This window comes from Colossoma macropomum, unplaced genomic scaffold (genome assembly GCF_904425465.1).
Source record: "Colossoma macropomum unplaced genomic scaffold, Colossoma_macropomum, whole genome shotgun sequence".
NCBI classification, from domain to species: Eukaryota; Metazoa; Chordata; class Actinopteri; order Characiformes; family Serrasalmidae; genus Colossoma; species Colossoma macropomum.
Window position 1 is genome coordinate 18870579 of NW_023494785.1, and position 15200 is coordinate 18885778.

At 38.8% G+C, this 15200-nt stretch overlaps 1 protein-coding gene across 1 annotated transcript; it reads right to left on the minus strand.

The window, feature by feature from the left end:
* Positions 1 to 3140: 3140 nt before the first annotated feature.
* Positions 3141 to 6794, minus strand: dtx3l1 (deltex E3 ubiquitin ligase 3L1). The gene is made up of 5 exons (XM_036579119.1): positions 6678 to 6794; positions 6381 to 6530; positions 6130 to 6302; positions 5442 to 5653; positions 3141 to 4877 (listed from the first exon to the last, which is right to left on the minus strand). Exons 2-5 carry the CDS (start codon positions 6460 to 6462, stop codon positions 4808 to 4810), a joined length of 537 nt encoding a protein of 178 aa, XP_036435012.1. The 5' UTR covers positions 6463 to 6530; positions 6678 to 6794; the 3' UTR covers positions 3141 to 4807.
* Positions 6795 to 15200: the final 8406 nt, after the last annotated feature.

Consider the following 15200-nt stretch of genomic DNA (forward strand, 5'->3'; position numbering starts at 1 on the left):
AGCTTTCTGTGAAATGACGTCCCAAAAGCACTCCAGTCTGTTTTGTATTGCTCTTTGTGTGGAAGACCTGAACCTGAAAGGGTCTGAGAATAAGAATAGCATGAAAAAATCCACCTATCTCTGAATCTGGCCTCTCTACTGAGGCTCTGCTCCAGCTAAAGGCCACATGAAGAGAAGGTGCAATGGTATCACAAGGTCATATCTGTGCTTCTTTAGAAGCTCTGGTGTCACTCAGCTTTAAGAGAGATATCAGCACATTCTGAGACCGTGTGCATGGCAGGGTGAGGCAGAAAGGGAATAACCTTAGGCCACAAAGAGCCTGTGGGTTATCATAAAGTCTGATCTGTGGCTGCTTTGATTTGGCCCTATGAGGGGAGCGCAGTGCGGGCCCACATGCCCCGGGTGTCCGACAGGTCTCTGTGGCTGATGAAAAGAGTGAGGCCACGAAGAGAAACAAAGGAGACCTGCTCCATAGATGAATGGCGAGGCGTGAAAGGGTTTGTGTTGGTGGCTTTATGAAAGCATGACATCGGATTCCTCTGAGAGGACTAACAGAGACACTGAGCTATACATCACAAAGATGTATCTTTATTCCCTCTCTCTCTTTCTCTCTCACCACTTCTTTGAGCATTTGAAACTAATATTAAGAAACATTTCTACATTATGCAAGAGCATCTAGGTCAGAGGTGGATCTCAAAATAACCTGCGTGCTGTTCCTCATGAAGAAAAATGCTTGAACACATCTACTGTTGTTTTATAAAAGTTCACTTGTCCTGAGGATAGGCTGAGTGTCCTCCATGTATTTCCTGCCTCTCACATAACTTCTCATTTTGGCTCTCTGATAACCTAAAGGTAAAACCCCGTCCCATCAGTACAAAAAGAAGCAGTGGCTAAAACACTCAATCCATCTCTTGCTGAAGATTTATCGCTTCATAAACCATTTCCTTTGTAAGATTGACTCTCCTCACCTTTGTGGCAACTGCCGTCCTTTTTTTACGGAAACAATTCGGGCTAAAGCAATGTGTATTGTCACTCTTCCTCCCTGTCAGCAAAGTTTATAGGGCCTGTAAAAAGGACACACCATGACACAAATGGGATGTGCTCCCTCTGTCACAACAAACCCTCTAGCTTTTGATGGCTCACAGAAGCTCATGACACACGAAGTCTCAAAAAACAATGTCACCATGGATGTCATTTGCTTAGCTACCTGTTGTTTTGAAAAAGTGTGCACTCTCCATAGCTTCTATAGCAGTGGTCCTCAGCTCTGACCCTAAGTGCATATACACCATAGTTCAAAAACTTCAAATATGGTTTCTTGGCAAGTGAAATCATCTTATATCTAGTGAATATATCTATTGTTCTAAGTATTTTTGACTTGTTTCTAGGGTTTTTAAACTTGTTTTAAGTCATTTTATAAAGTGAAATTATGTATTTAATGTGTATTTAAAAAAAATCATGTCTGTAATGTTTAGTTTGTTCTCATGTATTAAATTTATAATTCTTGTTGTATTTAAACACTGTAATTGTAGTAATACTCTTAATACATATTTTATCATTTGATGAGAATTGGTTGGAAACAAAAGAGTTAAAATCTTGAATAGTCCTATGGAAAATTGTACAATCAGGATTTTTTCCCCTATGGTATCCCATTTGTTAGGCCTTCAGAAGCTGGAGTTAGATTATCTACCAACATAATTAGGAAGTGACAGAGAAATCAACCAACACGTTTTGATTTCCAAAAGAGAGCCCAAGAAAAAACATCACTCATGGAAATATGTGCTGTAGCCTAACCAGGTTTCGGTCTGATGTTAAAAATGTAAAACAGTGGTGACAGCTCTACACAATGTCTCTTTACTGAAGGAGTCAGTGTAAAACTGCTACATACAAGGTGAAATGTGTTTTTTCCTGATACAATCTTCAGACAAAACACTGAATGTCTTACAAGCTTTAAATGTCTGTGTTTAATCTAAAATGAATACTGTAAGATTACATAGTTTTAGAATAGACCCATAGGGGAAATGAGTATTGTTATAGAGAGGTGTTTCTTTCTTTTTTCAAACTGAAGGCCTCACCCTTATAGTCACGGTTCACCACTGAGTTTATCTCGTGCTGATCTAGAACAATGCACTTTCCTGACATCTGTGCAGAAAAAAAGCTGGTCAAACAGGTGGCATTTTGATGATGTGTATTAGCAACTTCTACAACTACTGGATGTAGGCCTACAAAGATGACACATCACTCAGATGTGTGCACTTATTATGGATATTATTAACCATGCTCTTTAATCAGATGCTCTAGCTGCATGTTGACACTTTTATTCTTGTTTAATATTTTTCTGCTCACGTTGGTAAGAAAAGTGGATATTGTAAAATATTTAACCAATTCAGTTGTATAAATCTGCAATGTGAGTATAACATAAAATCACTCAGTTACACTCAGTCACTTATGAGAATGAGTAAGGTGGGGTGAGTGTGGTGGCAAGGGCTTACAAAGAAAGAGAGAAGGTGACTCTTTGGGCTCAACCATACGCCGAGTAGAGACCCAGCAGCCGCATCCATCTTCAGCGTCTGCGACTCCGTGCTTTTAATTAACAGCTTCAGAATCTGCTTTGTCTTCTAAAGAGGATAAAGTCTAATTGTGCTCCAAATTAAAGAGCCTAATGAAAACAAGCCTCTAGCCCATTCATCACAGCTAACTAGGGAGCTGAAGACCGCTTAGCCTGCCTCTGGGAGAGAAGACGCAAAGTAAAACAGGGAAGAATGAGAACATGTTCTGCTGGAAATGCAAGCTTTGTTTTGTCCCAATAAAGGAGCTGTAGGCTACTTCCTATGAGACAGTCATTAGTAAAGGATGATTTTAGCTCATAGCCAATGTTTACATTGATGTGAGCTGCTCTGTGACAAAGCATATGGATTGTCTGTCATTATTAAACAGTTAAAATGCAGTTAAGTGGGGCTAAAAAAGCCAGAGTCAAACACGGAGAGACAGCAGCAGCATCAATTAGAGAGTTACACTACACCAGCAAGTCCTGTGTGTGATTCCAACAAAGTATGGATGAACATTCTTTTTATATGTGGGCAATGGTGACACATTCAGATGACTGGCTGGTTTTCTCCTCTGCGTCTTCAGTAGAAGAGGGAGTTAAAGGCATGGAGGGTAGTAGAGGATGAGGAAGAAGAGGTGATGTAGCAAAGCTAGATTTGATAGCTGTCACGACGGCGGTGGAGGCTGACAGTTGGGACAGATGACTCCTGGTGGAGCGTCCAGGAGAAAGTGGTTTAAGAACGCCCGTGGAGATGACAGAGGCCTCTTTAATGGGGCCCGCCAATCCGATTAGACTTTATTGTCTGTATGAAGCCCAGCCCATAATTCAGTTTGAAGAGAACAGAAGGGCCTCCGTCATCCTGGGAAAGTTCACACTCTGCAATCTGCCGGACGGGTAGCAGACAGACAAAAATATATATCTACCAGTGGTGTTTACTTCACAAAGGAGGCTTCTGATGTTGCTTTCCCTCTGGCTAGAGGAAGAATGGATCTGTGGTAAATCCATATTAACAAATGAATGTCAATTGAGAACATTTAATGTTCACTTTTTCCCATTACTGGGTGTTGTTAATTTACACTCCCCATCCTACTTGATGAATCAAATATAACGTCCTTAGAGTCTGAAACGTGAGAGGCAAAAAAACGGGTTTTGTCCCTCTACACTACTTATGTCAAAACATAAATCCATTTGGATTTTGACTAATTAGTAGAAGAGATGAAAAACTATACACTGCAGTCAGTCTTTAATTTTGAAAATCAATACATTGAAGAAATTGGATTCATAATTACTCCAGAGAATTACATCTGAAATAAACATAGTAAGAGCATTATTTTATAATTATATATATATATATATATATATATATATATATATATATATATATATTTACATGGGTAGGTTTTTCTATCTCATGCCATGCAAGAGATGTGTATTTAGTTGATTAATGATATACAAACACATTAATATATAATATATAACATATAACATAATTATATGTAAATAATGTAGTGAAACCAAATAATTAAGCATGAAGAGAGCTTTAGCAGTACTATCACATCATTGAAGATCATTTTAGAGGTCAGAGAGAGACCGCAGAGAGTAGTTAGGCAAGAAAGGACATGCAGACAAGTATGTAGGTAAGCGTTCCTTCTTTCTGCCTCTCCTGGCCATGCTACTGTTTGCAAAAAAGAGTTATTATCATCTGACCAGCTGAAAGTAGAAGTTTTCCTCCCCTAGTTCCAGTAGCCTTGGACTGCTGTGGCACCTGATGATCAGATGCATGATGAGTAAGCCTCTTATAATGCATAAAGTCCTTTGCCATGCAACCACGGAAATATTTTAAATGATTATTTGGGAAGCAACATAATTGACCTATTTTAGAGCGAGACAGAAGTTAGACTCAAGAAACAAAAGTAGGAAAGAAAGAAAGGAATATATTTAAAAACTAACATGTAACATATTGCACAATAAGAAAAAAAAAAAATATATATATATATATGTATATATACACACCCAGTAAGTCCAATGATATGGCAGAACACATTCTTATCCCTTCTTTTAAAACAAAGCTTTCAAAACACACCTTAGCACCTTTTAATGTTTACTGTATGTGGCCACGTTTATCACATGCTTATTCATCAAGACAAAAATGTAATTTCTTGTTGTGAAACTTGACATCCTTGAATCTCAAATGACCAAATCCCACACACAGTCCAGTTAGAATCATGCTGAGTATGTCAGTCCATCCTTTAGCTGCTCCTCTCATTTGATACCTTTAGATTTCAGGATCTTCAAGACAGTTTTCAGATAGTTTGGGTCTGGATAACCATAGCTAACAAGGAGAATGTTGTGTAAGAAGGTCAGCTGTTCATAGCTCTTATTTAGGCCTATTTCAGCTTATGTATTATTTGAGCTGGATTAGTTTTACCACATTATGTTCAATAATAAAAGGAATTTGACTGGCTAATTCATATGGTATTTATTAGCTATATATATTAATTATCTGTGTAAGTCCACTAAACATGTAGAATAAAATGTCATGTGTAATTGTCAACATTGGCACAGGCGCCACACCCAATGACAACAACAACATGGGGCATGTCAAGTTGTGTTATTGCATTACCATGAGGTCAATTAGAACAGGACTACAATTACTGATGGAGTTCTGAGCTCAGCGAATTACAGAAGGACATTGCAATTTTGTTCTGGACTAAAATCACAGTAATCACTTAAATTACAAGTATCTTGGTGAAACTAATCCAGCTTGAATAGAGCTTTGCATGACATAAACAAGGCATTTACAAAAGTCAAAAAAGCATCCTTATAATGTTGCTACTTGCTTGTTAAGTGTACTGGATGATCAGAATCACTCAAAGCAATTTCACAGAGTTCTCACCTCTCAGGTCCTCCGCTCTCCCTGATTTTTAAGGGAATATCTGTATAGGTGACGCATTCTTCTCCACTGTTAGTGGTTGCCACTTTGAACAGCAGCTTGCACTGGAATGCTACTTCCAACAGCTTGAAAACCTTCGTCCCCTCATTGTTCATAGGCAGAAAGGCCACTGTGCTCAACCCATAATACTTCTGCCCTGGATTAGGATGCTTTTCCTACAGAGGTAAGGAGGGAACATTATCAGGAGGTGAGCATGCCTCCTTTCTAAATTAGCAACACAGTAAAGAATAAGAGAAGCATTTTGTTTTCATTGCATGGTATTTTATTTTGCTTGATTGAGTGAGGAAAATGATTTACTTATTGCATGTTTCCAACTCTGCATACAATCAACATCCCTTAAAGTGGAACATGCTTGTGTGTAAGTGATAGGGGATATCCATTTTTATATGTGTGCAGTTGCTATTGTAGCATCAGCCAGCCTGTACTGTTGCCCTGTGGCAGTGCATGAAGAACAGGCTGAGCCAGATTCCACAGAGCTGAGTGAGAGAACGGAGGAATGTCCCTGCAGCTGCTTCTAGCTAAACGCAGCAGAGTGAAACTATTCCATGCATGCAGGGCGCTATGAGTGTCTAAATATGATAATCAGATGAAAGACTCGAGATTAAAATGACCACAAAACATTTTAACTAACCGTCTGTATTCCATCCTCAAACACAAAGTTGATCTGTAAGGTGTCACAGTCTGGGTACCCTTCAACACTCCTCCTTTGTACCGTCACTGTCATTTGGCCTCCATCTGGTTGATCTCCCTCCACTACTTCAGAGCCTCGTTTAAAAGTGCTTGTTCCATTGATGCTTCTGTCAACTGAAAAAAATGCAGGGTGCTATGAATACTGTACTGTACTTGTACAGTTTATGATGAAAACAGAATACAGAAACATACCTTGCTCAGGCAGTGGCAGAGGTCCACCCCCGTTCATGTACCTGGTACAGTACATCTTTTCTTTGCTTTCTGCAGAACCCATAACGTGTCTTAGATGGCTGAAACTTAGATTACTGGCATGTATTTTGAATGGGGTGTTGTGCCTTGGAACTAAAACATAGATAAAAAACATCCTTTACAACATGCAGTAGCAGATTTCACCCAGAATCTCTGGAAATGCTAGTGTAGAAAGTGATTTCTTAAGGAGTAAAATGTGAATTAATGTCAAATTTTGTACACAATGTATCAAGCACTTACCATGCTGCTGTTAACAGGGCATCTTGACTAGTGCTGCTCCTCCTTTGCCAACTGCTGTGTTTATATCCCTACTCACGTCCTAGCATGCTAGCATGCTAAACATAGCCAACAAAATGGGGCGAGAGAGCGTGAGGGCTCAGTATAGTTTATCCTCTTTCTGATGAGACTGGTGACAACGTCTTGACACACACCGCAGGTCTGATCTGAAGGTGTGACAAGATGTGGGCCTGAACTGCTTCCTTATTCCAGTCAGCCTGCTGGGTGTGGTGTTACATGAAGAAAGACAGAGTGAACCAGGTGATACTACACCAAAAAAAAAATGATGTTTTGAATTAGCTGTGATCGAAACATCCAGTTTTGTATCTTAGTTTACTTACTTTTGGCACTAATCGTGTTGATGTAAAATATATTTTACTTCTTTTTTGTTTAGTTTTTGCACATTTACATCATAGTGTCTTTCTTTGATTCAGTTTATAACCTAAATGCTGTTTTAACTTGTTTAGAAATGTAATGAAGTCATGTTAAAGATTCAAATTCATGGTGGGTTTGCTAGGGACTTAAGGGCCCCAGTAAATGTAAATAGTTTTAGAAAATTATATATTCCTGTGCACAATTATGTCAGTGTGTATAAGAGGGGCCCAATAAAGATTTCCATGTGACTAACATGCCCCTTCACCCCCAATCCAACCTGCCATCAGTTACATCACTGATTCAAAGTGTATTCATTAAGAATAAGCATTCATTGCTGTTATTCTCATCTCACCCTTAGTGTTTGTATTTACAATGTTTAGGTCATCACTAACTCACAGTGCTACTTCATAAGACTTTATTGTTCATGCTGTTTGAGGCACACAATGATTCAGAAATTGTCACTTGCCACAAGAATAAGATGTGCACCTGAATGTAACTGCTGCACCATTTAAGGTGGAACAGAAGAACTCGAACAAGAAGGTGGTGAAAAAAAGTTGACTTCAGCTTCAACGAGAGTTGAAAGTGATAAGGAGGCTGATCTGTGTTTGTCTGACAGGTGGGTAACTTTAACTTATTTTTTACTGATTCACAGAAACAATAGGTCAGTTCACAGCAACAATTGCAGTGACAGTTTACTAACCCACAATCTAGCCAACATTAATTGCATTACTTGCTGTATGGTTGTTCACTCTAACGTTTTATCACGGTATTTGTCTGTACAACATTTTTGTGAAGGATTTTATCGCCACAAAGATCTAAAAAAACAAGTTTGCTAGCCCAGTGTCGTTTGCCTTGGCAATGTGCATCCATGGATTTTGGGGGGCGGAGCTTCTGAAGGAGAACTGAAGGGGGGGGTGTATTTGTTTTGCTGTTGAGTTCAAATATCAACAATTGTTCTCCAGAATCGTATACTGCACCTTTAAATAACCACTTGCATAAACTTGCCATATGCTTCTATTTACATTATCAGCAAAACTGATCAGCATAAAATTTTCCTTGCATTTTAAAAAGCTTGTGAATGTTGTAAATAATGAAAGCTAAATATCTGAGTGACAGTTTGCAGTATGGATAAGCTTGCCCATTTGATTAGTGCCCTTGTGCCTCTTCTAACAGGTAACATATTTTGATTAATTGTTTGCAAGTGTTTTAAAAGCCACTATAAAAATAACAGCTGAAGCTACTGTGACAGATAATTATGAATAAACATGTATATTTATGTTACATGTACATTATGACTATAGAAAATGACCCATCTACTTGTGCCTCCCATTGCTAACTCAGTTGAAGCTGAAAAAAGCCCTGTTTTAATCCCATTGAAGTAGCCAATCCCCTTCTACCCCACAGCCCCATGCTGTTGTTCCATCTCCACACCTCCTGCCTGAAAGATCTCATTAACCTTGAGGAGTATCACTGTCCTTCACTCACTTCTAGCAGCATTTCATTCACATTAAACAGAAAAACAGCATACATCTGTGCATGTGCATGTGCCTGTCTGTGTGTTTGTCAAACTAAAATCTTCTTTGTAAGAATATCTGCAAACCAGAGAAAATACAGTTAAGTTAAAAACCATTAAGTATTCAGACTACAGATATTTACATGGATTATGTTATGATCTATTTAATCCCAAGGTATTCAATAAAGAAAGTAAATGGCGCCGCCATTTTAGGGCGGTCAACATCGCTGCTGGACTGCATTTAGTACAGTTACAAAGCAGCAGCTTAAGAAAGATATTGTCCAGAATTACACTATTTCAAGAATATTGCACCCAGGAAGTGGAATAGGATTATATAAGGGAGGCAACGAAGCGACCCACGCTCATATTTGTGTGATGGGTATTGTTTGTGAGATGTTTATGTGTAGATATGGCTGTGTGGTTGGTGAGGCACACAGAACCCACATCACAGTTGATGTGATTGTTTTTTCTCCGGTTTATATTAAGGTAATAAGGAAGTTGTGGCCGATTTAATCCTGAGAACTCATCATCTCTCAATACAAGTGAATTGGTTCACAAGCAGATCTTGACTGCTCCAACATGGCGGGAACGCAGATGTATCGCCTCAGATAGAGCCCAACAAACAACGAGGTATGTATATCTATGTCCCAGCCCCTCATGGCCACATGGTGAGCAGTTAGATCTCGTTGTTTTGAATTAAATGTGTCCCAACGTCTGAAAATCAGCATTTAATCTTGTGAGTCGTCACTACTGAAACACATATTTTCTGCAACCAAGTGTATTTTTTGTGTTTTAATGACATTATGATATTTTGTGTTCACAACTGTCCAAAGCTGTGTTTGCTAGTCTTGTACTGGCTAGCGTTTTTGAGTTCTGCTCAAAATGAGCTAAAATTATAACTACCGAAACAGTCACCACCAAAACCTTTGGTAGTGAAGTTTTGGTAGTGAAGTGATTGCTTTGTTAATGACAAAATGGAATGTTTGATTTTAACGAAATAAACATAATTAACGTATAGGGTCATTCAAAGCTAAAGGATTTTAGTCTAAAGTCCAAGTCAGTTACAAGTTCCAAATGTGTTTTCAACTCTGATTTGGACCAGTTTAATAGAATGATCCATAAATGAAGAATAGGGGTCGGAATCTCTAGGCACCGCACAATTCGATTAGATTACGATTCAAAGGGCTGCGATGCAATTATAAAATGATTATCGATGCATCTTGATGCATCTTTTTTTCTACACATTATTTCTTTTTTGTGAGGACTTGGTACTTTTAAAGCAAAGTATTTGTAATGATCCATAATGAATTTACTTCCAATATCTTTTGTTAATAAAACAAATGGTGATGTGATGTGGCAGGTGAACTAGAAGGCACTAATTCACTGCTCTTGTTTGGAGCACATGAAACACTGGCTGCCACTCATCTGTGATAAAATGCGCAGTTACGGTGAAATTAGATCCTGTGGCAATAGACGTCCACGCAGCAGGTTACAGCCGTCCTACCCGTTTTCTTTTATATTTTTTGCTTTTGTAACTTGTTTTGGTCTTGTTGTAGAGAGTGCGGATCGTTGTGTCAGTAAAATATCATCAAGACGGGACGCTGTATCTTGGCTTCAAAGTGCACAACATAGCGCAAAAGCCCTGGCTCTCAACGACTGTGAACTGGCATGCAGACTGCAGGTCACATAGCAACACGGTCTTGCCTGGCTAGTAGCTAACGAAAAGACAAAGAGAGATTTAAGACAAACATTTGGAGGCGAATGGACTTATTCGCATTTATAAGCAGTTCAGTTGGTTTCCTGGAACGTTAAACCTGCAATGAGAGACTGTCAAACACTAAAAAGTTGCGAAGATGAAGTCAGCTTCTCTTTCGAGTTTTCCCGTTCCACCTTACATGGTGCCGCATTTACATTCTGGTGCCTCAGGCAGAACTTAAGGTGGAACGGGAAAATTCGAATGAGAAGCTGGCAAATGAAAAGCGACTTCAGCCTCATAAAACAGTCAAACGTTGAGAGACATTTTATAAGAAACTGATCTACTTTTGAGGAAAAGTTTACTGGTGGAGATGGGAGGAAAGCAGCTATTGCTAAAGCTTAAAGCAGAGCGAAGTAAATCTGCGTTTTCGTTTATATTGTTTAGCCTATACTAGGACATTATCACATACTGAGACATACTGGACATTAAATGTTGCGGCTCCCAAGGTGGTTTGATTTTTGTTGAAAGGACAAAATGGCTCTTCTTAACATTTGGGTTGTGACTCCTGACCTAACCTGGCTTTTAATGCAGAGGGTGCTGGTCGGATTTCTTGCTCATCCGGGTTGTGTTTTTGTTATGTGCCACCACAGACTGTCCGGGCGCTGCACTTTCGCACTTTCAAGTTCCGCCTTTTGCGTTCCATCAACATTACGTTATAAATTGAAATTTAAAAAATCAATTTTTGACATTTGTGAATCGATTCAGAATCATCCACATCTGCATCGCGATACATCTAAGAATCGATTTTTCCCCACCCCTAATAATAAATATTAAGACATATGTGTGATCTGGTGTCCTTTTATTGTATAAAACAAGCATAGGTGTGTGTATGTTTGCATGCCTGCTTGTGTGTTAGTATATATGAAGACCCATTCAAGATCCAATTGCTCATAATGTTAGGAAGGCTATGGCCCACTAATGATAAAGCACGCCAGGTGAGCAATTCATAAAGAGCAATTTAAGTGGGAGTGCGCTCCCCTGGGGCTCTGCTGTATTTCTGAGTGGGACAGACAGGGATAGTGGATGTTTGCCTGGGAGGCAGTGTCAGGCAGCAGGGAGGCTCTGAGCATGGCTGTGTTTTGTGGTGAAACAGAAAGATCACTGCTCTGTGCTCCTGCGGCCCTCTCCGAAAGGCTCTGGAGCATGCCGGAACATTCCTCACAGATCCTGGCACCGGCCCCTTCCTCTTAAATCCCTGCGAGCGCACCGTCTCCATGGCGACTGAAAGTTATGTGAGCCATCTTTATTCATCAAACAGGCGTGCGGTTTGGGGAAACAGCAGCAGCGGTGACAAATGGGAGTGACAGCGCGAGGAGCCATTAATAAAGACGGAGAGGCGGAGAGGTGGAGAGAAAGAGGAGGAGTGAGGGGAGGAGAGGTGGAGAAAGGTGTGGAGTGTGGTATATAGAGAGTAGTAAAGAAAGGGTGAGCACAACATGCCTCAGGAGATCCTCAGTCTGATACTCCAGCTTATTAAACTGCTGCTCTCTCACTACTTTAGGCCAGGATTAGTGACGTCTGCACTGCTTCACATTTCACTTTTCACCCAGAGGGCATGAAGTCCATATTTCACACAAGCCTATCAGCTCTGACAATTACAATTACAGACCTGTGTGTGCATGTGTGTTTGTTTTTGTACAATTTCAGGACAAAGTGTCCTGAAAATGAAAAGAAAGGTGGAGAAAACAGGAATGGCCTACAAATACAGAAACATAATTTGTTAAGACTAACAAGGGGAAAAACATATTTTTTTATTGAGGTTAACAATAGGGTTTGTTTAGGGTGAGACTTGAAAAACAATAATATTTGCTTATGAGTAATTCTGTATATATATGTACAGTTACACTGTAGCAGTAAACACTACAGCAGTTTAGATCCATCCATTCACACTGAAGTTATAAGGCGTGTTTCAGCCCAGACGGCTTTTTGAATAAGGCAAAATATAGGGCAGCCAATCATAACAGAGGTGATTTACAGTGATGTGAAAAAGTATTTTTTTTTGCTCCCACCTGATTTCTTCTATTTTTGCTAATTTGTCTTTTTCAAGTGTTTCAGGTCCTCCAACTAATTTTAATATAAGATAAAAACAACACGAGTAAATACAGAACACAGCTTTTAAAAGACCGTTCTATTTATTGGAGATGAAGATTTGTTGAAAACCCATATCACCCATGTGAAAAAGTAAATGCTCCATGAACCTAATAACTGTTTGTGCCACCCTTGGCAGTAACAATTGCAATCAAATGTCTGCAATTACTTGCAGTGAATGTTTTACATCGCTGTGGAGGAATTATGGCCCACTCTTCTTTGCAGAATTGTTTTAGTTTGGCTACACTGGAGGGTTTTCAAGCATAAACTGCCTGTTTATGGTCTTGCCACGGTATCTGGGATTGGTCACTCCAAAACCTTAATTTTGTTTCTTTTGAGCCATTCAGGGATGGACTTGCTTGTGTGCTTCGGGTCATTGTCCTGCTGCATAATCCAACTGCGCTTGAGCTTTAGGTCATGAATGGACAGGCAGACATTCTCCTTCAAGATTTTCTGATAGAGAGCAGAATTCATGATTCCATCAATTATGACAAGTCATCCAGGTCCTGCAGAAGCAGAACAGCTGTAGACCATCACACTACCACCACTGTGTTTGACTGTTGGCATGACATTCTTATGGTGGAATGCAGTGTTAGTTTTGTGCTAAATGTAACGGGACCCATTTCTTCCAAAAAGTTCCACCTTTGACTGATCAGCCCACAGAATATTATCCGAAGTGTCTTGGAGGTCATCTAGATGTTTTTTGACTAATGTGAGACAAGTCTTTGTGTTCTTTTTGATCAGCAGTGGTTTGTGCCTTGCAACTCTCACATGGATGCCATTTTTGCCCAGTATCTTTCTTATTGTGTAATCATTTACACTGACCTTAACTGAGGCAAGTGAGGCCTGCAGTTCTTTAGATGGTCATCTAGGTTCTTATGACTTCCTGGTTGAGTCACTGATGTGCTCTTGGTGAAATTTTGGTAGGCCAGCCACTCATGGGAAGGTTCACCACCGCTCCAAGTTTTCTCAATTTGTGGATAATGGCTCTCACTGTAGTTTGCTGGAGTCCTAGAGCCTTAGCAGTGGTTTTGTAACCCTTTCCAGACTGGCAGATTTCAATTACTTTATTTTATCTCTTCAGAACATGGCATCATGTGTTGCTTTTTGAGAACTTCTAACCTGCTTCACATTGCCAGACAGGTTATATTTAAGTGATGTTTAGATTCAGTAGGTCTGGTAGTAATAATGCCTGGGCGTGGCCAGTGAAATTGAACCTAATAGTCAATTGAATTTGCTTAACTGGTTGTTTTAATAGCAAAGGGGCGAATTACTTTTTTCACATAGGGCCAGGTAGGGCTGAGCTGCATTTTTCCTTCATTAAATTAAATCATAATTAAAAACTAGCATTTTGTGTGTACTTGTTTATTTTTGTTTATTAAAAGTAGTTTGATGATCTGAACATTCAAGTGTGACAAATGCAAATGAAAAAATAGAGGAAATTGGGGAGGGGGCAAATAGTTTTTCACAGCATTGTGCATATATCAGCCTGTGAGCAAAACTGCCTGAATAATTAAGACATTTTGAAAAAATTATGATTGTTCTTAGTTCATAAAACCACACAAACATTATAAGCCTCCAAAGAGGCCCCCACGGGGAAATATAAAGAGCAAGAAAAATGTAGAATATGGCCCTTTAATGACATATAGTGACTTGTCAGATTTATTTGGTTAGTGATTGTTTGATGCAATCTTGTTGCATAAAACAACATATTTCACATATTGGTGTTGTCTATATGTTGTTCTGCTTGTTTTACATGTTTTTCCTATCCTCTTTGCATCATCTTTGCCCTGGCCTACATTCTCTTGTGTTGATATCTTCCATCTACTCTTTGCTAAAAAAAAACCCTCAAAAACAGATTTTGAATTTTAAAATATCACAATCACAAAGCAAGTTATGACATTTTAAAATGTGATGCCTCTGAAAAACAAAAACTGAGAAAATCACATTTAAAGGTTCTGCTGCATTCCATCAGGGTTCTATTTTTATCAGGCGGGTAAGGGAAAAATTTTACGGATTTAAAAGTTCCTGTTCCTACGATGGCTGGGTAGTACAGTTCTAACATAACATAGATCTAACATAAACCTATTAAATGGTGTTGCTTCTACTTTTATTAGATGGAACATAATCCAGTTAAATTCAGTATAGGAGAAATAATAACAATGATTATGGTTAATTACAGTTTAGTCAAATCGATTTTGTGTGATTTGCTTAAAATTGACTCTTTTTAAGTGTACATATTAATAATCTGGCTGCCTTTAAATACTGAGTTCTTTTAAATCTCTTATGGCAGTTTAACATAATAATCTGCCTTTTTTTAACTTGTTTGAATTTCAGCACAATCTAAAATTTAAGGCAGCCAGGTTACTTACTTTTTTAAAGGGAAAACATCAAATGCTTTTTACAGTAAAGCTACAAATCGTCACTGTCCAAAGAGAAAACATTTATCTCCATTTTTGCTGATTTTTATGTTTCTACATCATTTCAACATGGCTGCTGTCCTTTATTTTGGAAATTCCATGATGATTGGACGATTAGAAATTCTTCAAAACCATTTGGAATAAAACCTCTTTACATTAACTTACATTAAAAGTTAAGAAGGTTTTTGCTCTCTCCTGTAAAGTTACTATTTTGGAGATATATATGTTTTTCTTTGGACAGCGACGATATGCAGTCCTGCAAAAGTTTGTGCGCCCCTGGTCAAATTACCTTTTTTTGATGTGTAAGTGAAAAAAGTACATATTCTTTTCTTATT